Below are 26,384 nucleotides of genomic sequence, written 5' to 3'. Positions count from 1 at the left end.
TTTCTGCCCTTTTAGCTCCCACTCAGTTCAGTCAGATCTGATCCATTAATTGATTCATGATAATGTTTCGTTCTTTCCAGTCGAAAGTTTATAACTTCTTACATGTTAAGTCTGTCATGTGTAAAGACAGGAAAACTATATATTTACTTTAAAGAAGAGAGAGAGAAAGAGTTTCCCTACGGGGATCAATAAAGTATTTCTGATTCTGATTCTGATTTCTGATTAAAGGCACAATTTGGAAAAACTGTTGGATAAACATGCAAATTTAAGATAATGTACATAATGCATGCCTAATGTTGCTAAAAACATAAAATTGTCTGACAGTTACAACAAGAAAGCTGTACGGAAAAGGTTGCCTGATGTAAGTTTGTGTGTGTGTGTGTGTGTGTGTGTGTGTGTGTGTGTGTAACCCAGACAGCAGGGAGAAAAAGAAGCGGCCTTTTCACAAATGTTGATTGGAAGCAGATGTTGGCGAAAGCCAAGACAGAGGAGAAAATGTTTCGGAAAATTCTCAGGGCTCAGCCTTCTCTTTCTGGGCCCTGGCCCAGGCAGCCAATCATTGCACAGCACCCGCTGGTCTTAGGGGTGAAAGAAGCACTCCTATTGGATGAAGATTCAAACGTGGGCGTTGGGTGCAGATGTCCTGGGAAAGTTGTTGAATCCCAGTCGACTCACAGTAAATGAAAAGAAGAAAACATTTGCTTGTTCAACTGGACAGTGACCAAAACCTGTTTTAATCCAGCTGAACTCTCTCTCCCTCTCTTTCTCTCTCATAGTGCTTTTACAAACACTATTACAATGTTTCTGTATGCCCCAGTTATTTATGTAGACCTATAAATTTCAAACAAAATGGCGTTCAAATGGTTAGTTATTTAATTGCCTCACAAAAGGAAACTTAAGAATAATATTTTGTGAGGAAAGAAAGTTGACTTAAAGACCTCTCTCTTTGCTGCTGTCTTCTTTCATCTAGTTTGGAGACAATGTTTGAAATGAAGCTTCAACACCTTTTCCATCTCCCACCACTCATCTCCCCATCCCTCTGCACCTCTAAACCCTCCACCTCCTTTTCTCACCCCCTAACCTTCACCCTCCTGTATTCAACCTTCCATTCCATTTCTCATCTCCCTTCGTCTCCATCCCTCTTCTCCTCTCTCCTCTCACCTCTCCTCTCCCCCCATCATCCGCACCCTGATTCAGTCACACTCTAGTTCACATACGGCCTCACCTGCACACAAAGCCCCATCTCACTCTTTTATTGTGCCAGTCTATTGCCTATTCACAGCAACAGCACAGCACAAATCAATCATCTTTCCTAATGGAAAGTCCACATTAACATGAGAGGACACTCCATTTCCGTCCCAGAATGCCAGGTCGACTGGTACCTGAGCTTCAGCCAATGCAGATCCGGGAGCCAGCAGGCACTCTCATTTCAGGTGGGATAGCAAGGTGATGCCGTTAGGTCCAGGGGTGGCTCTGGGAGTCAATAGTGTATTAACTGAGGATGCGACAACGGCAATAAAAATGCAAATTACCAGCCAAAGCAGGGGATGGCCTGGATCTGCCCTTCATAAGCCTGGATAATACAGTCACCACAACTGTCAAGACATGTGGTTCAACACATCTCAGACACAACAATACGATGAATGAGAGGAGGGGAGGAACAGGAGAGGTATAGAGTGTGTGACACACCTTGAGACCATAGGTGCTACAGCTACAGAAGATGTTGTTTTATCTGTGACAGCTATTATTGGTTTGTCAAATAGCCTCCATTATGTTTAATTTGCATTCTGTTTAATAAGAAAGTTAATATATGCTATTGAAGACACTAGACCATACACAGCATTTGTCATATATTAAAGATGAATACAGAATCAGATTCTCAGTCATATGCAGAAATCTGTTCTCATTCACTTGCGCTGGTGTATGTTGATGACAAACAGTTGATATTTGTGGAAGTAAGAAGGGAAAGCCAAGACTTATAGCATCAAACTAAAGTCACAAATGTTAGAGAGCAAACATCCCTGAAAAGCTTGGCTGCATTTTTTTATGCAGCTATCTGATTTGATTGATTGGTTTTACAGTCTGTGAAAAAAGGTCAAAGAAAACCCTTTCTGTCATATATGGTATGTAAAGATGAAAAGTCTGCCAAAGGTAGGGGCCTCTGTGTTTTTATCTTATTCAAGATACTTTAGCAGCATTAAGATGTGACATTGTAAGGAAAAGGGCCGGTCGTCCCTACACACAAATTTGCAAACTTCCAAAACTTAAATTGATGCAGCATTTCAACCAACACGGTTATCACTACTACCCACTTTTTTTGCCACTCTGACACCGAAAACTTCCGGTACAACCACAGTGTTACGTGATCTATTTCACATCCACTCAGATTCATCCTAGCCAGTGACCCTCTTGTCACAAAAAGACATCTCCACAACTGCCTCACAAAGTCACAACATGTTCATTTCCATTATAAATGTTTGGTTAGGTCACGTATGGCATATGGCTTTGTGTTAACATGAGACTCTTGTACAACTAGATGTGACTAGAGATGTACAATTAACTGATGACCCATTATTCCTCATTCTTATCCACGTCAATCAATGTTAATGACTACAATGTTCTGTTTTTCTCTGAATAAAATAACATTTAACTACTTATTGGAAAATGTCTAAGGTAAGTCAAAAAGTCAAGTTGCCCAAGTAACATGATTAATTTCATGTATGTGTAAAGTCAAAGAGTACATTAGGAGGACAGTATATCAGCCAGACAGAAGGAACTATGAACCCAGCCCAGTGCACTAGTGTTCAAAACCTTATGGCAATAGACCAAAGCAGCAGAAGACAATTCACCTCTATCAACTCTAAACTCCCTTCCCATCTCTCTCTCCCCGAAAATGATATGGGTTATATTTGAGAAGACACGGTAAATCTAACTCTGTGTATATGTTTGTCCTTGGACACCACTGGAGTCCATACTGGCCCAAGTCAGGCCAATCATGAAGGACAACGTGACATAAATATATTCCCCAGGCAACTGTGTCTTAGGTTGGGCCATCAGGGCCCTCTGGGACACACTGGTTATATTTCACAACTTCTCTGCGTAATGGAACCACTGAGTTGGTCTCTTGTGCGTCACAGGGATTCTCTTTATATGAAGAGGATGTTAATTTAGGGCAGTGAGGATGGATATAGTTGTGTTTCATCCTTATCATAGCAGAAGGCCCATTAGGTCTTAAATCCCAAGAATGTAGACTGAAGCATTGTGACTGAAGTTTAAAGCTGACAGAGATTTTGCAGTAATGACATCCAGACTGTGTAGTATTGTGCCTTCCAATGTTAGATTTTTGTATCCATTAATGTACCTAAAATTAAAAATGCTATAGACGATTTTCTTTAGAGCCAATGTGGTCAGGTTTTAATTCAGTGTCATTATACCACCAAAATACCAGTTCTGCTGCACTGATCTTTATAATTCATTTAGATGACAACACATTCACTGTAACATTTTCATATGGAGATTTATGTAACTTTCTTTGGAGATTTATGGTGTACATACACTGTAATTTCACCACAAAAGCAGTTTCCTCTGTTACCATTCACCAGCCTTCATGAGTGTGACTGGTTTAAGAGATACAAGAACAGATTTTTAAAAAATCCAAATTACAAATTACTCTCAGGACCACAAAACGTTGTGCTGCCACATGTTTTCAATTTAGTATTTAGTATTTGCTAAGACTGATTCTGTAATTTGGCACAGCCACAGTGCTGTCTATTATTTCATTTGAATGTTATGCTACTAATTAAGACTTGATCCAAGGCGAAAAAAAACACGTTGTGTGCATGTCTAGAAAGCAATGGAGCACAACAGAAAGCTCAGATACTTAGCTTGAAATATTTTAATAGTGTTAAATAATGCTGTCGACTTGATAAAAGGGTTAGTAATTTCATTCTAATAACTGGTGCTTCTTCCAGACCTTCAATCACAGATGCAATTTGCTCTGCTGCAACGGTCAATCATCATTCGTAAATCACTTTGCATTCCCTCACCTCATAGGTATTCCTGAAACTATATATTGTTTTAAGTGAAAACTTTAATGACTGCTCTGTCATTTCGCCCTATAAAAAGTACAGACAAAGGCTATTTGACCCATTGGCATCTAAAAAGTGCTTAGTAAAGCAACCCCTTGATGTTTCTGGCTTCCTATACCCCAGTAGTACAGTAATACTAAATATAGTACTATACTATGAAATGCAACCCCCAATCTCTCCTGTAATGATACTATAAACTATATAAAACTATATAGTTTTAGAGCTGGTAAAGTTTTAGATTGGCACTAGAGAAGTAAGTGTGAAAAAGAAATGGGTAAAAAGCACACACAGTACATAGTATACACCCTGCATGCACTGTTACTGTGATAATGGGTTCTGCTTAAAATGGGTTGTGTGCCAGCATGGAGAACCCTATAGACATATACAGACCAAACACTCATCAGTATCATCTGCATGCACAAAATCAAAAGACACGTCCTTCAGTGAAACAGACTGATAAGATGGCTCCAGAGGGCAGTTTTGAGGACTCACTGATTTCACCTAATAAATTCACTCCAGAGGTTCCAGTTTTATTGCAATTGTGCCCTTAATATGGCCAGTATTTCCCAACTTCATGGTTACACCAGTACATCATTTAATCTCCCTCCCTGTCTTTCTCAGTCATGTCAAGACTACATGCAGGAGACAGATGTAGCTTAGTAAGATCCTTTATATAAATATTTAGGTTTGAAATCTGACAAACGGGCCGCATTCCAATGTCAAGAGAGCTGTAAGCTGCTGACGACAGGAGGTGATACTTTTTGTCGAAAGAGGCAGAAATCATCCGAGATCTTTCTGCGTCTGCCAGGTGTGACAGTTCTCACTTTCTGCACAGACTTCCTCTTGTCTTTATGTCTCTCGCTGCTGTCTTTCACGTTTAAACACTGCTTTAAATCAGTGGAAGCTTTTCTTTGAATGAGGCACAGAAGGAAACAAAGTGTGGGTAAAGTTTGTCTGCATGAGCCAGCTTTGTGTCTGGGTTTGGATGTGGACTAAGCAGGTATGAGTGGTATCATAATGGTTTAGATTTTGTTCCAGGTCTGCTGGAACATGGGCTGTCCTGGCAAGTATTTAAAAACCTGATTGGCGATCACGTCTGGTCTGGATCATCAGCCCAGTCAGAGCAAGGGAGGTGGAACAGGAGAAGAACCACCTGGGTAACCTCAGCCTGCCCTCTACCAAGAACACTCCAACAGGAGAATATGGGTCTGTTTTTGACAGAAGACAGCTCTGTTGTGTTTGCTTTTGGGTTACATGTGAAGTGTGTAAAATCAGTATGTATGTGTATTCTGTTTCATGTGATTTATACAGTATGTGTGTCTCATTTGATCAGCATTATTGTAATTTTTACATTGTAAAACATTACATTTGTAATTTATGTAAATTAGTCCCAAGCTAAATGTACATTTCTAAAATCGTGCCTACGTGTATGTTTAAGAGATTGCCATTTTCTAAAACTGAAAAACAGCCTACTGGACCTGTATTTTGGCCTTATTGCTAGACTGCTGCAGCGGGGCCAAACAGCTGTGCTGTTTGGGGCAGCAGGCCATGGCCCTGTATGTTTTCTATCTACAGTGGAATTTATATGAGCCTGGGGTTACAAGCACATGAATGGGCCCCAGTGTGCTGGTTCTGTTTTGACGTCACCTCATCAGTGCGCATGGGACACTCGTTAAAACTGGGACACACCATGGCCCACATGTATTTCCAAGAGAACCTAGGCCCCCTTTGAAGGACCAGGGTGGTGACTTGAACAATGGACAGATTTGTTTGACTAATTTGAGCCACTTTGAATTAGGGACTACTACAGAATCAACTGTTCATATATATATATATATATATATATATATATATATATATATATATATATATATATATATACACACATACATGGATACAGGATTTGATTAATTGAATTTTTTTTGATTGGATACACATAGTATATACGTATATATATAAATAGATACATACATACACCCTCATATATATATATATATATATACTATGTGTATCCAATCAAAAAAAATTCAATTAATCAAATCCTGTATCTGTTCGCAGTTGCTTGGTGATTTAATACATTACTGCTTGTTCAGTAGATGATTCTGATTGTCTATGTTGAACCTTATCAAACAAACATTGCTTCAGGAACACTGAGTTTGATGAGTCAACATCACATCTTAAACCACAAGATTTCCTGCAGAATAGATATAAAAAAGCACTGTGTTTCCATTCAAAACTGTAGTATTTACTAAAATAATAATGTTCATAATACTTAAATAGTATAGCAAAACTATAATAATAGTATATTATTATATAGTACTATAATAGCACTAATAAATATCAATGTTGTATAGCATGGTATAATTATAATGTATGTTCATGAGTCAAAACAGTAACACCACACACAATTATGAAATATTTGTTCACATATATTTTATAACATTTTTAAGTACATTAAGTACATTTTAGAAATAGAAGCTACAGTTTATAAAACCTTTCCAGCAGAAATCATTGATGGGCCAGCATCAGCCTTTTTTTCTCTAGCAGACAGGTCTATTTTCTATATAAAACAGAATAAAAAACAAAAACAAAACAAATCGCTACATTACTTTGTCCTGCACTACCTTTAAATTCCCAGGAAAGCACCAGCTGTCTGCGTCTCTTGTCTTTTATAAAATATAAATTATTGAAAAATATTCAAATGTTTGTGAAGTAAATACAATAAAAATGATCTCATAACAAAAATACAGAGACACTATAAAATATACAAAAAAAACATCCAAAACAAAACAGGTTTTCCTTCTGAATCCATTCTGAGATATGCATATGCCACAAACTACTGGTGTGTATACACTTGCCCAACTAAGGTTCATTAATACATAAGACCTGCAGTAGATTGTGATCTGTGACATTTAACAATAGTATATTTTCCTGACAAAATAATTTTCTAAATATTAACATTTTAGGTAACATAATGTTTTCTTTTAGGACATTAATCTTATGAAGCCAACGATACTAATATTATGACCTCGTGTGGGGAGAAAAAGAAAACTTTTTCCAGGGCACTGACAACCATTACAATTATGTTTAAAAATCTGTAAAGCTCTCTCTAACATAAAACAGTGACAACAGAAAAAGAACCTGAACAAAAAAAAACAAACAAACCTTGACATCAACATGCAAAAAAGAATGAAAGTACAGTGCAGGTTACTACTAATTAATATGTTGAATCTTTTGTGTCAGATGACGAGCATGGGTGAGGGATCGTGAGTCAGTGCTTGATGATGATGATGATAGTGGACAAGCTTGTTACCAACTAAACATTATGAACATATACAGCATCTCATTTCTACACTCAGTGGGAAACCCAGGTCAGCGAATGCATTTCTCTTTGTCCTAAAGCTGTGTGCTTTCCAACAAATTAACAAAAGATAAAAGAAAAGTCAACACTTTCCAAAAACATGAGAGAAGTCTGGTCCCTGTCTTCCGACATTGTGGATGATACCCGAAGCACCGTGGCCAAAGACCTCACATGGGTTTTGGTTATTATTCCTGCTTTGTCTCTTGCTTATTTGTGTAATCTGGGTCTCAATAAAGCATTATGAAATACAATCTGTACAAATAGACATCTCAAAAGCTATTTTCATCCATATGGGTAACATTCAGCCACTGTAAACAATAACATTGTATTCTAAGATGATATTCCACTTTGGCATTTCCCATAAGGCCAGCGTACAGCCACTGTTCCCACTGTTGGGAGGAAACTGCTGCCAATTTGCTCAAATGTAACCAGTAAATCTTTATGCATGTATTCTGAGCTGACTGCACAAATATGGGTGGAATCATACATGAGTTACTCACTATGAACTGAATATTATTTTGTTCATAGATAAGTATCACACAAACCTGAAACTTAAATACAAATGTCTGCCACTAGACCTAAATGTCTCTATTTGCCATGAGGTTTCAGCTGAAAGCTGCAGCCAACCATGAAGGCTGTGGTAAAAGAAGTACACAACCCATTTAATGCAAACCTCCAAGCAGCGCCAACTTGCATAATTTCTGTCAATCTTTCTCTATCAGACCTCACAAGTGATCATCACCTGCAGTATCCATAGATTCCTTTCAGTCACCATCAATCCCATTCAACTTCTGATTCTCTCTAGTCAACATTTTTCTATTGCCTGTCCCTTTTTCCTACACTGTACCTTCACACCATACTGCAGCTGCTTCCTTATGGCCAAAATGTACTGTTTAACAAAAGACAAAACAATTCTGACATTCTTTTGTAAAACTTTTTCACTTGTGATTTTATTGTACAGACAGAAGACTATTCAAACACTTCTAAAGCAACAACACTAACAAAGACAGTGAGCTGACAGACTATGCATCTAATCTGCACATTAAACAACTCTTCTTATTAAGGACTCCTGAATTTCCCCACATAGATTGTCTACAGTTTTCTAACACTGGTGGTATATGCAAAAATGCATAAGTTTCAGTCACAATATGTGTCTCTACCAAGGTGGCAAACATGTACATAAAGGTGAAAGCGTCAGTTTCTAAAGCAACGGCTACTTTCAGTTGTCTGTGTATCAGACGCTCATGGTATGACTAATCTCACCAGGTCCTCACACCCTACTAAACACAGGGCCAGTGTCTATAGTGTTGTCTGATAACGAATCAGCACATTTCAGCTAAAGGCTCCTAGAGAACAGAACAGTTAAACTTGGCATCTAATGTTTGGTTCCACTGTAATACCTTCGTTGACAACATAAGAAAAACACTTTCAATATGTGCCTGGTAGGTTAACATTGGGTGTACTCAACATCAATAATATAATACTGGCACAAGCATACGCTCCTCAAACAACAAATTAGAAATAACACTTTTTGGTCCAAGCTGAGAACTCTCTATACCTTCCTTAGTTCAGTTTTTATATTTTGGCAACCGTTTTTCTCTTAGCGGGAAGTTTCTGCCCGCTATCTGTTTACCCCAACAATGAAATGAGTCATTTTATTGAACTCTTTCTGTCTCGGTTCTCTCAGACTTTCTGTCTTGGTCCCCTCGTCTCCCCACTGTGCTACTTAGGCAGAACAGAACCTGAACGCTACCCGATAGTGCTCCATCTGCCTTGAGCTGCTAAATAATACCGGTACATATCACACATACGCACGCTCACACACACATGCGCGCACACACATCTCAAATGCAACAGGGTATGAATACAGGCTTTTGGTTTGTGCCTTCTTTTTAAAACATGGTCTAAGAGACAGGAGCTCCAAGTTGACAAAGACCACAGTGAGTCATTAAAAACATTTTGGTCCCCAAAAAAACAGTTTACCGACTCTATCAAACAGTTAAGACCACTTTCTGAGCCCCAGTCCACGAGGCTCCTTAATTTTTGTCTTCCCTTCCATTTTCTTCTTTGCTTTCACTCGTCCGTATCGGGCTTTACGTCCAACATTGCATGGAGCTCCTCAGGTGTGTACCCCAGCAGGCTTTTTAAGTCACAGACAAAGCGGTAGACGTAGCGTTTCCCCGATGTCTTGTGGATGATATTCTTGTCATAGTAGTAGCGTAGGCCACGGCTTAGCTTCTCATAGTTCATCTTGGGCTTGTTTTTCCTCTTGCCCCACCTCCGAGCAACCTAAAACAACGCAGGAAATAAGCATGTCAAGATGTGTCATAAGCAGTTAAAAAAATAATATAACACGTGTAAGAAATTAGTCACAATAAACTGCTGAATAATTAACAGCACTTTGTATTTCTAAGTCATTTTGAAATGAAACACTACTGATGCAAAAAAGATTGACGGAGCCAAACAAGGCATGCAAACATTTTTAGAAAGTCAGAAGACATCTTGTTCATCTGGCTAACTACTTAGGACCTCCCAGCACGTGTACCAGTGACCAGTGGGGTCACAACCTCTCACCTCATCTGGGTCAGAAAGCTTGAACTCCCAGCCGTCGCCTGTCCAGCTGATGAAGGACTGGCAAGACTTGTCGGTCAGCAGCTCCAGAAGAAACTGCCACAGCTGGATGGGGCCGCTGCCTGCCGAACAGATGGGAGAGAGAGGGAAGGTGTGCATTTAAAGAAAAAAACCTATTTACACTGAGAAGACACATTGTTGTTGGTGTAGACACTGGTTGGTGTGTGGATTTACTTTAATAAGTGTTAATAATAAGAGCTCTGGACAAAGGTATAAAGATCTGTACTGTATTATATATAATAATACATTGCATCTATGGTTTGTTGATGCTAAATGAAACCCAAGAAGACGAAGAGCTCCAGTATAAGAGTTTACAAAAGGGAGACACATTGCATAAATATATGCAAAATCTATATACTGTTAATGCAGTGCAAGAATAAGAGGAGATTGAAAATCTTTGAAAAGTGAGAAAAGTACAATAAAAAGGAGGAATATATTGGATCTCTACAGTGTTTCAATTCTGTGATGTATGAAAGTGTTAAACATTCATGCCAATTATTCACTTATGTCTGAAGAGGGACAAAGTAAACCTTCTAATCTGGGTCAGACTGAAGTACAGCAGTGGAACCAAATGTCCTCCTAAATACAACAGTCCCATTCATCATGTATTCCCTTGTCTGCCAGTTGCCCTGTGCAGTATGTGAATCTAGAGACTGTGTCTGTATGAGTTCCATACTGATGAAATCACTAGTTTAAAATAAGAGGGGTTGCCTTTAGGCTTCAGCAATGAATCGTGGGGACTTGAATACAGGCTGTGTGTGTGAGAGTGGCTGCTAAGTCATCTGTAATGTTATAATGGATTGCATTTTTTCATGATTAAAGAGTAATATAATAAACCTGTTAAAAACTGAACTTCAGCAATATTAGAACAGCTTTTTACATCTCGTGGAAAAATGGAGGGAAAGCAAAACAAAGACAACCCAAAAAGTATGGTCTTGTCTCTGAACTAGATTCACTGCAGTACACTTTGATCTTGTGGTTTTTCAGCATATACTCTAACCCACCCACTTTTGAGGCTCACATCTTGAAATCACACCTGCCAATGCTGCACACCGCCTTAACAAAACTGAAGCTAAGCAAAAGTCATCACTCTTGAGTGCCTCAGAAAACCAAATTTACCCTTATACAACACAAACAAAAGCTTTCAGGGAAGGGAGTGGGTTGAACACTTGAAATGGTGCTTTGCAAGCCCTCTTTACCCCTGCTAGGATTGAAGAAGGTGCATGACAACTGCCACCCCAACTTTGGAAAATAAGTGGCTGTGCAACACTGAGTCTCTTTCAGACAGAAAGCTTTTACTCGCATTCCAAAAGTCTGCTACTGTAACAGCGAGCCCACATAAGGGTCATACAGTGCCCGTTTACCAGCCCCCTGTGCTCTCATGCCAGAATGTAGGCGACCCTTTGACAAAAAAAAAAGTTTCCAAAAATATGTTACAAGTCTCCATGCACAATGGGCCTCATTGAAAAAGCATACAGTGTGGCAAAAGGATGGGTGGGGTGGGGGCTCACATTCACAACAGTGTTAAGTATCTGACCCATGGCACGCTAAATGAGTCTTGAGCATATGCAGCTCTAGCAAGAAAGCTGGGAAGTGATTGGGGCTGCAAATAAAGATTCATCTATGGGTTATTTTTTTTGTAAATGTAAAAAAAAAAAAATAAAATAATAATAATAATAATAATAATAATAATAATAATAACAAAAGGTAAAAAATGACAACTTAGAAGGTTTTCGAATCATGATTCTTATATTTGAAAAGGTGGAACCAATTTTTACCACTTGACTAAATCTAGTAGCAATGCAAATAAAGTACCCCTGTGTGCATTTGAATGATGGTACGTGTGAGAAGGAGGAGATAAAAAGCAAAGTAGCGTGATACAGATTGAGCGTTCACCATGTTGTAAGGCTGCCTGATGTTAATGCAGGCAGAAGTGTAAATGGCAAATTGTCACAGGAAACCACGGAGATGACAAGTGAAGCTTCACTTATCTCTCTGCAGCCTTATCAGGCTCCCTGTCCTCACTACAAGTGTCACCTGTCACCCCGTGACTGGGACAGGAAGCCGAGCAGAGCAAGCTGTCATAAACATCGATTTGGAATTTTACAGAAGCCTGTTTTCTTTATTTTGAGGTTTGAGTTTTTTTTGGGTTGAGGTTTCTCTCTGTGTCTCTCTTTCTTTCTCCCTCTATTTCTTCATCCACCCACACATACGCACATGGGTATGCACATACATGTACACTCAAAAAATGCTTCCATCTTTGAAGGACTACTTACGCTGCCCCTAATAACAGCTAGGACCAGAATGTGCTGCTTGACATTTTTCTATTTTAGCATGATTTTTATTTCAACTTTCCCTTTTCCCCATTGTGTAAAAGCTCAGAGGAAGCACATTCTTCTCAGTGAGAATATATTACTATGCACTAGGCAGGAAACACTCACCATGCTTTCACACATGAGCTATCTGGAGTCATCTATCCTGTTGTAATAACTGATACATGTCAGACGTCAGGATTGAAGTGTTACTTCAGGGGCTTTCAGACTGTGTCTTAATCATTGTTATTTGATTATATGTACATTACGACATCTTTCCAACATCATTATGAATGAATGACTCATTGTTCCATAAGCAGCTTTTGAACTGATAACCATGCAGATGACCAATTAACTCATGCATACCAACTTGGGGACAGTCTGTTGATATCTGATGTATGCATTGTTAATGACGTTGAGAAATGTGCTTGGGTTTCCCCTTTTCCAATGCTGGCAATCTTGCAGCCTTGTGACTATAATTTAAACATGGCTGAAAAAGTCCCAAACACTGTGGCGTTAAGGGGCGATTCGGTGTCTACACTTTAACTGTTCAACACTCCTTACAATCCAATTTTTTTTAAAAGCAATGTAGGTAATAAAGACTCAATTCGACCTAAACCTTCTACTCATGACTACAAAGGATTAACATGCATTTTCTTATGCAACGTAACAGAAAGTATAATTTTCATGTGTTAATACAATATTTAAAATTAAGAAGTAGTTTACACAATCCAAGAAAAGTTATTTATATCAGTTTCCTATGTTCCTAGGCTCATGTAATTATAGAAGCAACATTTATGGCTCAGTGTTAAGACACACATCCTGGTAAACTGTTAAAAGTAGTAACAGTAGTAGTTTTTTCATGCACCTTTTTTGCACCAAAAACCATGACAGATGCTAAAATAGTGCATTTGCTTTAGAAGAGTTTGCAGATATCTCCACATCTTATTGAACTTAGAGAACATACATAAACCAGCTCTTTGAGCATGTACGAGTATGAAGATGCCTCATGAGATGAAGAGATAATTTTACTCTGGTGTTATGTGCAGGGGAAGGCATAATTTCTATATTTCACCAGCGTTGCTAGGACGACCTGGAAAAAACAGGTTGAGATGCGGGCTGCAGATAACAAGGAGGTAGATGAGAAGTGAAGACAGAACAAAAGAGTGCAGGGGAGGGAGGGAGGAAGGGGGAGAGAGAGAGAGAGAGAGAGAGAGAGAGAGAGAGAGAGAGAGAGAGAGAGAGAGAGACAGAGACAGAGAGAGAGAGAGAGAGAGAGAGAAGAAAAAGGTTCGTGCAAAATCTATTTTGTTTCCTGTAATGTGCATGACTCGGGCTGCCAGGGTAAAAACGTGTTGTTGTTTTTTTCCTTTTGGTCTAAAAGCGGTGCATTACGGGACCCCCACTTCTGGGGCTTTGCAGAACATCAACAAGTGTGTTACAGCTGCACTGAATTTTATTCCCTATAGAACTGATGGGAGGAACTAAATTCTGCACCTTATAATAATAGTTGCCCAATACATTCAGTGAAAAAGATGGGTTAACCTTTCAATTTGGCCTGGACAACGGGATTTTTTGTTTGATAATGTGCAAAAGTGAATATCAACCAACAGGATCTTTTGAAGCTAGACAAACAAGACCTAAAAGACTACCGATGGCATGCAGACACTCAGGAATAATCATAAATACAAATATTATTCTTTAACTGCACCACTTATCATGTCACAATACTATAATAAATCAATAAATAATATATATCTACATTTTATTACATTCTGTAACTATTCAAATTAATAATGGATGTATTCTTTTTAGGTGCACCAGCATCACAGCCCTGGGGTTGAGCGTGTTGGCTAGTTTACTGGCACACCTACATGGAACAGAGCTATGATTAATGTTATTAGTTGCCCTGTGCTATTGTGACATTTTAACAATCGCTGCTGTGAAAAATGTCTATAAAATGCTGCAGCACTTTTCGAGGTAGGATTCTATACAAAATTATAATGTACATAATGTAACTATGTCTTCTAGACATCTTACCTGTGTATCCTGCCAGTGCGGCTGCTGGGATGACAGGTTTATCCTTGCTGAGGTCTGAGCGCTCCCTCACATAGTCTTTGAAAGTGCCCTTGGGCTTGTGGCCATGCAAGGCAGTGGGGTAGTCTTCTGAGTCGAAGCTGTCGTATGAAGGTACCCGCTGCAGGCTGCTGAATGAAGACTGGCTGCTCCATGACTGGGTCAATCGGTCACAGCTCTCAAAGCTCTCGATGCTCTCAAAGGAATCCTGGCCACCAAGCTTACCTGTGAGGGAAGGATGAGTGGAAATGGCAAGAGAGAGAAATGAGGTCATTGCAAAAGGAGCAAACTGCAAACTGAAGACTTTATATCATATCACATTTTAAAAACACTTTAATAAAGCCTGAATTTGTATTATGTATGATTTTCTTATTCTGCTTTTCCTCTAAAAAGCATTTCTGAGAATGGATGTGTATCTATTTTTCAATGTGATACTTCAGTGCACAAGAAAATTAATTGTTAAAGTTATTGTAAGTTTTCTGTAGAATTTGACAAAGGACCAATATTTGAGTGACATTTTATTCAATTCAATTTTATTTATATAGCGCCAATTCATAACAGAAGTTATCTCATTGCACGTTTCTTATAGAGCAGGTCTAGACCGTACTCTTTATATTATTATTTACAGAGACCCAACAAATCCCGCCATGAGCAAGCATTTGGCGGCAGTGGCAAGGAAAAACTTCTTTTAAGAGGCAGAAACCTTGGACAGAACCAGACTCAATGGTGGGCGGCCATCGGTAAAAACAACACCTTAGCAGTCAATGATGTTCCTTCTCACTAAGCTATATTGTTCTGTACGGTGCCACATCTCTCTCCATTTCACACCTCATTTCCCTTTTACAACCACCATTTGGATTAGATTTTAAATGGAAGACAATCACACAAATTGCGCTGCTATTTTTGACCTTGGGAAAGATAAGAGGAGTCTTTCAATGGTGAGTCATTATCAAATGACAGATAATGCGCCTCGATTGATGCCGAAATCTTCAACTGCTGAAATTGAAGCCACATGTGGATATCAGTTGTGCTACAAAATACTTTCCCACGCTGGTAGAGCACAACGCAGCACTCAAAAGCTTGGTATGTGTGATGCATGGGGAATGGACCTCATACCTTGCAGGCCAATGCTTAAAGCACTGGCAGGAGGCTTCTATAGTGTACATGGCACATGTTATTCATTTATACAGCTGGAGATTTGTGAGAAGAAAATCCTCGCTGTATGGCTAATTTCTCTGTAAACTATCACTGGGAGATAAAACAAGCCTGCACATTCAGAAAAGCAAACAGTTTCATAAGAAAACCCCACGCTTACTAACTGAGGATGACACCTCTATCTCTTTACCCAGAAGGTTGAGTCGAGGAAAGGAGAAAAAAAAAAAAAAAACGTTTCTTGAAGGTTACACCACTTGAACTGTTTTACATAAAGGACAGGCTGCGAGAGAACACGTTGTGGCTTTGGTTCGTGTATCACTCGGGCAAAAACAATAGAGTTTTCTTTTTTTTCCCCAACCCAGTCTAGAGTGTATGAGACGGGTTTGCTTGAACCACAAACCAACCAGAGGGCCTGCTTTTCTTCTCTTCTAATGCACACACACTGATGTGGCATGACAAGATTCTGGTAGCTTCAGCACAATCATACGCACGCACACACCCACACAAACACTTCACATTTACATGCACTCACACATGTGGACACATTTATCAAAAACTCAGTCCAAACAAACTGTTGATTACAACAGAAATGCAGCACATTCTTCACTCCTCCAGACTAAATCTGTGCTGTGCTTAAATCTCAACTATATTCCTGGTATCTAGTGTGTGACCCCTCACCTCTGCTCAGGCGTCCCACACACATGTTGTCTGGGGATACCACCTCCTGCTTGACAGAGAAGTAGTCCCCCTGCAGCGGGTTGAGGGGTGTGTCGCGTAGGATGACAGCGGGGTATTCACTCTCATACTTAAGCGTCAGCAATTCCTCCGAGCTGATGGGATGAAGTGTCTGGTACGACTCTGTGATGAAGCCGGGCTCTGAGTATTCAGAAGGAGGGACACACTGAGCATGCTCAACACCGTAGCCTGGAGACACAAAGGGAAACAAGTTTAGATAGAAAGCAGAGAAGGAAAGCAAGGAGCAAAGCACAGGAGGAAGATCAATCTTAGGAGAGCGGAGTCATTATCCCTCTTCTGCTGAACTGCTGCCCAAATGCTTAGTATGTGAAAAGTCCATAACAAAACACAGCCTTGAGGGCATATGATGAATCTTGTACATTTGAGGCAAGGTTATTGATTAGACATGTACCTAATATTATTTCCTATAATATGTGGTCAATATGCACCTATAGCTACACAGGCTTACTGCAATCTAAATCCCAAAATGTTTTTGTTTTATCTTGTACAATGGGTGAAGATACATTTTTTTAACACTAAATCCCAAAGCTATTTTATTCACAACACTAAACCACTCCTCTTTTTCCATTTCCATTCATATTTTAGGTACACATCTTATGCTATTACACAGAGTGACTGACTACGAGTGTGATGAGTACTTACTGACAAAGTAGTCTGAGGTATAACGGGATTCCTGGAAGTTGGAGGTCAGTCCATTGATGGGGTAATGCTTTGTATCCTCTTCATGAAAAATAGATAGAGAACGAGCGTCAGCGACCTCGTCATTGATTTTCATGTATCATGTAACTGCTTCCAGCATTATCAAAAATTAATGGCCTGAGCTAAATTGCGTCTTCCTGTTTGGCTCCTGTGACTATAGCAAATGCCAACATTGTCCTAAATTGGTGCAAGCAGTGATTTCACTCTGTGTGGTGTGAGATTTTCTCACATACTGTATGTAAGATAAAAAGTCTCTTAGCCTCTGTCTTAAAACCATCTTATACTGCACAAAAATGACAGTATATCAGTATATTAACTTGTCTTCAGACCAACGTGGCCTCACCTTTCTGAAGCATTTCTAAATGTTCCCACAGGATGTCGCCCACAAAGTCAGGTGCTAAGTCCAGGAAGCGCTCCTTCCCCATCGCACACAGGCTGGCTCCGTTCATGCAGAATTTGTCAAAGTCAACATTCTTCAGACTGAATTCGTTCACTGTCCATGTTAGCCATGCAGCCACATGGTTTTCTGTCCACTGTCTGGGATCTGAAGGGGATCACAATTGGTGTTTTCTTATATTCACTGTTTACGTACAGTATTCGTACAGTATATACTACACATACACATTTATTCAAACATTCATCTCAACCTGTGGCTGATGACAATACAGATTCAATTTTCACTTTTCTGGTTCTACCACTGCAGCACATCCTGTATTATGCCGTGTTTTAACTGTGAGAAAACGAACATCTTTGGTTACACAGCCAAATTTCACACTGCCTCCGTGGTAAATATATCTAACCATAACAAGCCAATCAACAACAAACCGGGAGGCAGCAGTGGCTGTAAACAGCAGTGGTAATGACAAGCCAAAATCATAGTCTGCAGACATAGTATGATTACATAGACAGATACTGAAAGTCCTGCTGTTTCCAAACAGCATGAAGAGACTCTGTGGTCGAACTCCATTTAGGAAGCTAACTCATTATTTTACGGTCTGTCTCTGTGTCTAGATTCTCTGGGTGCTGCAGTCAGTCAGTCTGCCTGGGCTCACATGTATGTAATATAAGGCCATTTCTGGAAAAACTGGGCGTCTCCTGGTATTCAGTTAATCCTTCTAAGAGATGCTGACGTGTGACACGTTGAGGGCTCATGCTTTACAGATAAGATTTGATTCCCCCAATGAAAATGTTACCAGGGAATACAAGCAGTTGAGAGTCTTACCTTTGGGAATACCCAGCCGCTGCTGTTCCTTTGTGAAGCCGCTGAAGGTGGCCTTCAGAGCCTGGGACATCATCTCTTTACTTCCTGGAGTTAGCAGCGGGACATCTCCACACTCCGGATCTGCCAATCACAATTTACAAAGAACATTGATTAGGATACAATGTTGAGTAATATCAATATCTATTTCATTTGGGATTGCAATTACTAATATGCTAATATTATATACCGCTATAATTATCAACAATGCATCCTGTATTGTATTTCATGCCGATAAAGCTTACTGACAGGAACACTTAATTGAGACAGAGAATAGGGTTCAGTTAGATATTCACACACACATACAAGGCCCCCCCACACACAGACAAAATCAACACAGTTGTATCTGACCGTGATCGCCAACATGGCTCAACAATTACATCCTGTCTAGACAGACACAGTCTTCGTATCCGAGCCAATCTATTTAAGCAAGAGCTGTCACACCGTTAGATCTGAACACTGGATGTACACTATTTTTGCACAATGATTCACCAAACCACTTTTTTTTTTTAAATAGTCTACAGTTTTTGGTATTTCAGGCAGGGTCTTAAGGCAAATCCCACTCATCTGCCACACTGCATAAAAATAAACACACAAGTATTTATTTATAAATACTACAAACACTAACCTCTCTCCTACCCGCACATCCTGGGTGGGAGAGCAGTGTCTGGTGCCCATCTGTGACAGTATGACCCCTGCTAGCCCTCCTACCATGTTGCACCTACACAGTGGGCCTACTGTCACCAGAGCAAGCAAGGGGTCAAACATTCTGAGAGGTCAAGGGTCGAGGGATGGGGTGATGATGTCACCGTGGCTGCTGGCGAGTGGCTAGGAGAGTTGGGGGTGAGCTGTCTCAAGGGTCTCAAGTCACACACTAGGCTTACTGTTCTCTGCTCACAGCCAGTGGGCACCCAGTGCAGAACAGAGCTCCCTTTGATGGCTTTAAACAGTGCCTGATGACTCGCACTCATCTAATTAGATTGATCAGGCTGCAGAAGTGTGGGATAAGGGGGCAAAGCAGGGGAGATGATGAGGGGGAGAAGGGGAAAGACCCCCGGGCCACTAATACTAGAATAGACTGCTAAACACAAGACTCGACGAATGACTTGTAAATAGACACAAAAAGGCCCTCTAGAGTTCCAATTAACTGATATGCCTTTATCATTTAATCTGCAAAGCACTCACACTCATTAACACAACAAAGGCAGACATATATCACGATCTGCTAGAGTCTGCATTATGGCATAATAGCTTTATCTTGTCTGATCAACTTGGGGGGTGAAGTGCATGAGACAAAACTTAAACAGACCACAACAGGGCATCTTGGGGCTTCAGTAGGTTAACACAAAATCGAGGGTTCAATAAGGATTCGATATTCATGGCTTTCTCTTTAGCGCATCCTTCTTGTCTGTCTCTATTGCACGTCAATTAAAATCGTTAAAACCCAGATCACAAAAGGCTTGGCTTGAAGGCAAACTAGTGATGAGGAAAAGTTGTGTCACTCCTCTCACAGCACCGCCATTCGTCTAACCCAGATGTTCTGGCATCTCCACTGGCTGGTGGTTTTATCTACCAGCAGTACACTAGGGCAACATATAGTTCATGCTTGTTTTCACCACTCGCTGACGTCTCGACCTCGTCTGGAATGCACAGCAGCTGTCCCTCCTTCGCCCATGTAACTAATGCCTGTCTGGCTGTTTGTAAAATTAGGTCTCCAAGTTTCTTTTTTCTGTCTTTAGCTCTTTCCCCCCCCCTATTTTCTCTCTAAAGAAAGAAACATTGCAACAGGCCTGATACAGAGGACAGACAAGAGCTCTTTGCTTCTTCATGTGATTCAATTAGGCCCGTAATAATATATTGCTCTCTGTTACACTGGCAAACAAACAAACAGAAAGTTATTCATTCAAGTCAGAAGTAAAAGCAAGGTAGAAATGCTGAGAATAAACATGGTTTTACAGTCTAACTTAAGACCCCAGTTAAACTATTGTCAGACACAGCTCACACATCAAAATAAACGTGCAGTTTCACACTGAAATTAAGACCTGAGCGAGCTGTCTTTGTGTACAAGTTGCCCCTGACAGCAAGGTTGTGTAGGCAGCTAGTGGGCTCATTTTTCTTTTAAGTAGTGTTGGTAGTGCAAAAAAGTACATGTTGCAAACTGAGATGGGACAGGGGATCAGACAGTCTGTGCTTTGATGTGAAGGCAACAGCAAAATGTGGCAGTTTATTTAAGCTGGATCGAGTGGAGTTTGTCTGCACTTTCGAACCATCTACGCCCCTCCCTCTCCATCGCAACCCATCCCCAGCCTGTACTTGCCCACACAGACTTGAACCCACTTTAGCACTAAATCCTCCATCAAAGACACTCAACACCATCGTGCATGAGAACTACCATTAGGCACTCTAAAGAGAGAAATATGTTTAAACATTATTATAGAGCAAATTACAATGTGAACTGCAATTTGTGTTATTTCTTTTGTTTTTATTTTGAATGACTTATTTACCCTGAAGCAGATAACACGACAAGGCTTAAAGGTAAACACAAGACCTAAAAGTGCAATGATAATAACAGTCTCCATGGTGAAAGATCCATATGAAAGTTATCTGTGGCAGAGATAATGTACAGTTTGCTTCCATTAGTGAGAGAGGCGAGCTTGGATCTAGACAATCTCTAGTAAATGATGAAGTCCTGATAGGATTTCAATGCCTGTGAGTCCCATTAGATACAGAATGGTCAGTATGTACTGAGAGTTAGAGCATCCACAAGTCATCACTTTCCACATTAGACGGTGTGGGTCTGTCCGCAAATGAGTCCCATCCACTTAGCTCACAAAATGTGGGAGTGGGTGTAAATCACAGGCAACATTATGGCATATGCATTTCACTAACAAGACAAGAGTAAAAAGAGCATCTGGAGTGAAAAGTATGAAATTAAATCAATTTCTCCTAATGATGTAGAAGGAATAATTCATCTAAGTCAATCTGTTCTATGAATCACTGATGAAGTGAAACTGATGTTTAGTCTGGATGTACAGTAAATGGTATGGAATTAGCCACTCCCCTCGTGCCGTGATATGCATAATGGACAGGCCACTGAGTGTGACGACGATATTTTCCTCCAGGGAATCTCACTGACAGACTGTGAACCTTCACTGCCTTGCCCTTGCGACCAAGCCCCAACACAACCTTAGACGATTCTGTTTTGTACCTTAGGCTGTTAAATTGACACACATATAAACACACACACACAAACTAAATTAGCAGGCTTCTTCGCCTGTGCGCCAGAGCGTGGGCGTGAAATTGGGATTTTTGCGACTGGGGCCAAAGTCATTGGGGCTGGAACAGGCAGGGCTGGGCAGGGCAGGGGAAGATAGCAAGGGAGCATCTCGGGTGGGTGAGGGGTGACTGACTGAGTGTGGGGGGGTGTGAGTCACCAGCCTGTAATATGAGCCCATCACAGGACAAGAGAACCGGGGGTGGGCACAGCGGAGAGAGAAAGACCGAAGGATGAATGGGAGGTCTCATAAAGCTTCCTCTCTTCTCCTGGTCTCTAGAGTGACTTCACAGTGGGATCAGTGCCATCTCCCAGCCTCTGGCGGAGACTTGGTTCATTCATAAAGCCTGGACTGCTGCCTCCACTCAGAATGATGCAACGATACAAGCAGAGCAGGCAACAAGACCCAACAAATAAGGGACAATATGCTTTCTATCATGTGATTGAGCTATAAATAGCCCTATAGAGTTTATCCAATGACTGGGTGAGTGTTGGTGTGAGGAAAATAGAGTCGACTATGAAAAAAATAAAATAAATGAGGATGACATCTAAAAGGCTATTCAAAGCTGGGTTTTTGAAAAGTGAAACACTTTAGGGTCAAATAGTCATGTATTTATATCAGTGCCAAAGCATGTGGTAATTCATGTCTCCCTCTCTTCTGTAGCTGAGTATGGTGGGCTATTTTTTTCTTTTTTTTTCTTTTTTTAAAATCGGCAAGTCAATTTCCTGTGGCTAAGTTGCCACTTCCTGAGGGAAGTGATTTGAGTTGTGGGTTCAGGTGAGGGTCAAACATTTCAGTTCCTGAATATCCCTACATGCATACAGGTACAGATCAGCAGCGTCACTGTGCGGTGCAGGAAAAAAGAGAGGAGGTCTTGGCTACTTGCCAAGGGCTTATAATCGGCTCTTTAAGGCAGACCAGTCTACCCACAACAGACCAGAGGTGACAGTGGTATCTAAGAGAGCCTTTGATGGAGATCCATATCTGGACCCCTGGTCTGAGAAAGCAGGGTCATAAACCCGACCAACATGAAGGGGGCCTATTCAGCACCACAGGGTGATAAAGTGGCCGCTGAGGGCTGCAGTGGAGCAAGAGGAGGAGGACGGGGTGGCAGTCTGGTTTTGAGAGGGCTGCTTGTTCAGCCAGCCGCTCCGCTGTTTAGATTTCCATCTCAATGCCAAGGACCAGGAATAGATGTGTAGGCCATGCTCAAGCCAAAGTGAAGAAGTCAGACCAGACCGTAGACCGCTCCAGCACAGGACAGTGTTAACCTAAAGAAATGCAATGCACAAACCAGGACCATCCCACCTTCATAGACAACAATGCTGAAACACTAGTTTTATTCTGAGGTCTGCACCACTGGCTTCTGGCTGCCCTCTCAAAGCACAAGCCTGTGGTGGTGTAAAGCAGCTGTACAGGACGAAGCCACTACTGACATCTGTCTTTGGCCATGAAACTAGAGTTGTTCAGGATCATCACCACTGCAGACATACCGGCTACTGAAGCAGACAATAAGTGAGACTAATTCCCCATAGCTGCCTTGCTGTCTTTCTTTTTTCCACTCCCCCCATCTCTGAAATCATATTAGCATTATGATGTGAAAGTGCATTAACTCTACTGTTTATGCCAAAGTCTCAGAGCTTGATATGACATTACCTCTGAGTTTGAAATGATACGCGCCATCACCAACAGACGCTAAACATATTTTTGCTAAAAGCTTGATGGAAATTCTTTCCTTTCCAGAAGAACCAAGGAAACAAGGCACTTTCAGCAGGATTTGGCTCCTTGTTGCTTATTTAACTGCCTACAAGCTTTGTTGCTCTGTGATCTTAACAGTGTGAAAAGGCCTTAGGTATGCCTCAAGTATTAAAGGTTGAGCAACAGTAATGCACTTTTCACAACAGCCAATTGCACAACCTTCAAGTTCTCTATTACTCTGAGAAGGCAGACAAGTAACATTGGGAAAAAGCTAAAATCCAGCATGCACTAAAGCACTACACAAACAGTAGAGACAAATCTCACACAACTTGAAGGTTTTCCATGACCTCCATATATGTTAAATATTTATAATGAAAGCACTACTTAGCCCAAAAGGATTTGACTGTCTTGTTTTATCCATCGGTGCTAGGCATAGTGGCAAAAAAAGGGAACTGTACTGGAGAGTGCAGGTGGTGCTAGCCTAGCTGTATCCAGGCTAGCTGCCCTTCCAGGCTCCATCCCTGTTGTAAACAGACAGGGGATGCTCTGGGGGAACTGTTTAGGCGTTAAACCAAACACACGACATATCTGACAAACAGTTTACTCTCTGTATTGCATTTTTTCCACAAAACATGGTGCCTGCCCCATTTTTAGTCCAAACTGATACATTCCACAACTAGGTTCCTGATTTAAGTGTGAATTATGTGGGACAGTACACAGCCACACATTCATACACTGATGGAATTGTTTGCCACTCAACCGTTCTTTTGTGCAATACATATGCATGTAAGTGTTGTAGTGGCTGGGTCCAATTATACATCACACACATATATGAGCTTATTGCTTGTTTGAAGGCAAGCTATGGGCGACAGATGGATACTTGATAAATAAATTCCCCCCAGACCGCAGTGTTTTCATGTTGCGTGCCTCACATTCCACCTCTGTTTTACAATCGCTAATGTGCTTCTCACAGCTTTCTTGTTTTCCTCTAATGTGACCAAAAATGACTTGTGGTCTAAGTAGCAAAAATGGTTTCAGCTCAAGATGATGAATTATCCTTCTATTTTAAGCTCAGTGTAGGGTCCATGGCTAATAAGAGTATACAACATCAAATAGCTGGCCACATCTTTCTTCCTTTATCTTATTTAAGATATGGGAGTTGTTATTCATGACGACACCTCAGCTTTGGCTGACTTGGCTGATTAAAAGATGTTAACCTCAATTTGATCACTGGAAAGTTACAACTCAGTGTTTTGCAATAAGTGATGGAAGTGATTTCCAAAACATGTGCATATCATTGCAGATGTGTAAACTCATGCTCACGGACTCTTCTCTATTTCTCTCTCTCCATTTCTCTTTCTCTCTCTTACTTACACACACACACACACACACACACACACACACACAGACAGGCTGTGACTCATTCCATCCAAGAATGACTGGACTTCAGGGGATATCGTGCTGCTTCATTTAACAATGTGACTGGTCATGATGAAAGCAATGACCATATCTTGTAAAATTCCTGCTCAATGACTCAAAACTTGTCACTGTTACGTTGTAACTATGCATAAATACACACAGAGCATCTCTAATGAGCATTTATGTGAAGCCAAAAGATAACTTTTCACCAACACAATGGCATTTCTAGAAGTGAATACTGTGAAAGTTAAGTTTTCATTATGTTCTGGATATGTGGACATCAGACAGACAGTCAGTAAAGATAACTCATATCAATATGTAAAAAATGCAGATACTAGGGAGGTCAGGCTAGGCAGACAAAGAAATCCAGCTGCTTTTACTCTCATAGCTAAACTCAAGAGGCAGCCTAACAACTTACACTGAGTCCCATTCCTCGACCTCCTCCATGGCTGCCAGAACACATGTGCCTCCCATCACTGCGTCACTGAGGCCCAACTCATCATGAGCACCACAGAGTCGCACCTACACAGAAGAGCCAGCCACACACCCTTTTTTATCACTCTTTGTTTTGGCAGGCCAATTAATCAATACAACTCTGATGCTGTAGGTCTGATACACATGAAGTCTTTGGCTGTGCCCCCAAAAGTAGTATGCAATACATGCTGACTCCAAAAACAGGTGGTGAACAGCAAATACAGACGAAAGAGAGAACAAGGGAAGAAAATCTGGAACATACACTGAACAAAATGACTGACATGGTCTCATTGAGGACAGCTGAACATCCGTGGTGAGACAAACCTGCTGCCTTTCAGGACAGTGGACTGATTCTCAAAGCAGGCGTGCTTCTAAACTAGCCCAGTTTCCATTCCATTATAGGAAACACAACTCCTAAATGTTGAACCATAAAACAGAAACAGCAACAGAACAGCAGGACAAAAAAAAAGTTCTAAAGCACTTAGGACAACATTGAGATGCGTGGGTGGTTGTGGAGCCATTTTGGGGCAGCGTCAGGCCAGTTAAGGTTCACAGTCAGACTGGAAATGTAGGGAGGGGAAAGGCCTGTGGTAGCAGAAACCAGTAAGCGAGCCAAGCAGACGCACAGTTGGACAGCCAGTGGCGTGTGGTGCAGCAGGCGTCTAGTGTCGTGACTCAGGGATTACAAGCAAGGAATGACTGGGGATAGTACAAAGTGCACTCACCAGGAACTCACTATACACCACATCAAGGTGTCGTGAGAGGAACTCGTGGCCAACAGAAAGACATTGGAAACAGAGGAAAAAAGGGAAAGGAGGGGGAGGAACACTAGAGGAGGAATTGTGTGAGTGGGTGGGTGAATGATTGAAAAGAGTTGTCTGTTACAAAAAAAGCTTGTTAATGCTTTATTTCTCCAGCCAAGAACATATTGTCCTTTGTTTTGGTTGTTGGCTTTTTTGAGGAATGTGAGTAAAACAAGAAGCTGTTGAAGACTGATTGCAAGAAGAAGCACTTTAATCATTTTGATCTCCAATCATTTTTAGCATAGTGAGGACTTCACTACCATCATGTCTACCACACCTTAGAAGGTCCCCCAACAACAACCATATGCTTATTATTTAGCAGACTGCTGAATCTGGTGCTAACACGCCTTGCTTTATGACTAAGCTTTATAAGCAAAGA

At 40.7% G+C, this 26,384-nt stretch overlaps 1 protein-coding gene across 8 annotated transcripts in view; it reads right to left on the bottom strand.

Moving 5' to 3' along the window:
- Positions 1-6,496: 6,496 nt before the first annotated feature.
- The window catches only part of ets1 (v-ets avian erythroblastosis virus E26 oncogene homolog 1), a 37,884-nt gene continuing 17,996 nt past the window's right edge, over positions 6,497-26,384 (bottom strand). For all 8 annotated transcript variants that reach the window (XM_044203920.1, XM_044203921.1, XM_044203922.1 and 5 more), the window contains 7 exons: positions 18,301-18,420; positions 17,422-17,622; positions 17,022-17,099; positions 16,302-16,547; positions 14,433-14,693; positions 10,024-10,142; positions 6,497-9,738 (listed from right to left, as the gene is read on the bottom strand). In XM_044203920.1, the coding sequence (XP_044059855.1) occupies positions 9,523-9,738; positions 10,024-10,142; positions 14,433-14,693; positions 16,302-16,547; positions 17,022-17,099; positions 17,422-17,622; positions 18,301-18,420 (1,241 nt within the window). In that variant the 3' untranslated portion in view covers positions 6,497-9,522. The remainder of the gene's footprint in view (positions 9,739-10,023; positions 10,143-14,432; positions 14,694-16,301; positions 16,548-17,021; positions 17,100-17,421; positions 17,623-18,300; positions 18,421-26,384) is intronic.

The sequence above is a fragment of the Siniperca chuatsi genome, linkage group LG7 (assembly GCF_020085105.1).
Source record: "Siniperca chuatsi isolate FFG_IHB_CAS linkage group LG7, ASM2008510v1, whole genome shotgun sequence".
In the NCBI taxonomy this organism is placed as follows: Eukaryota; Metazoa; Chordata; class Actinopteri; order Centrarchiformes; family Sinipercidae; genus Siniperca; species Siniperca chuatsi.
The sequence above is the reverse complement of the archived record's forward strand: the minus strand, read 5'-3'. Positions and strand labels throughout refer to the sequence as shown.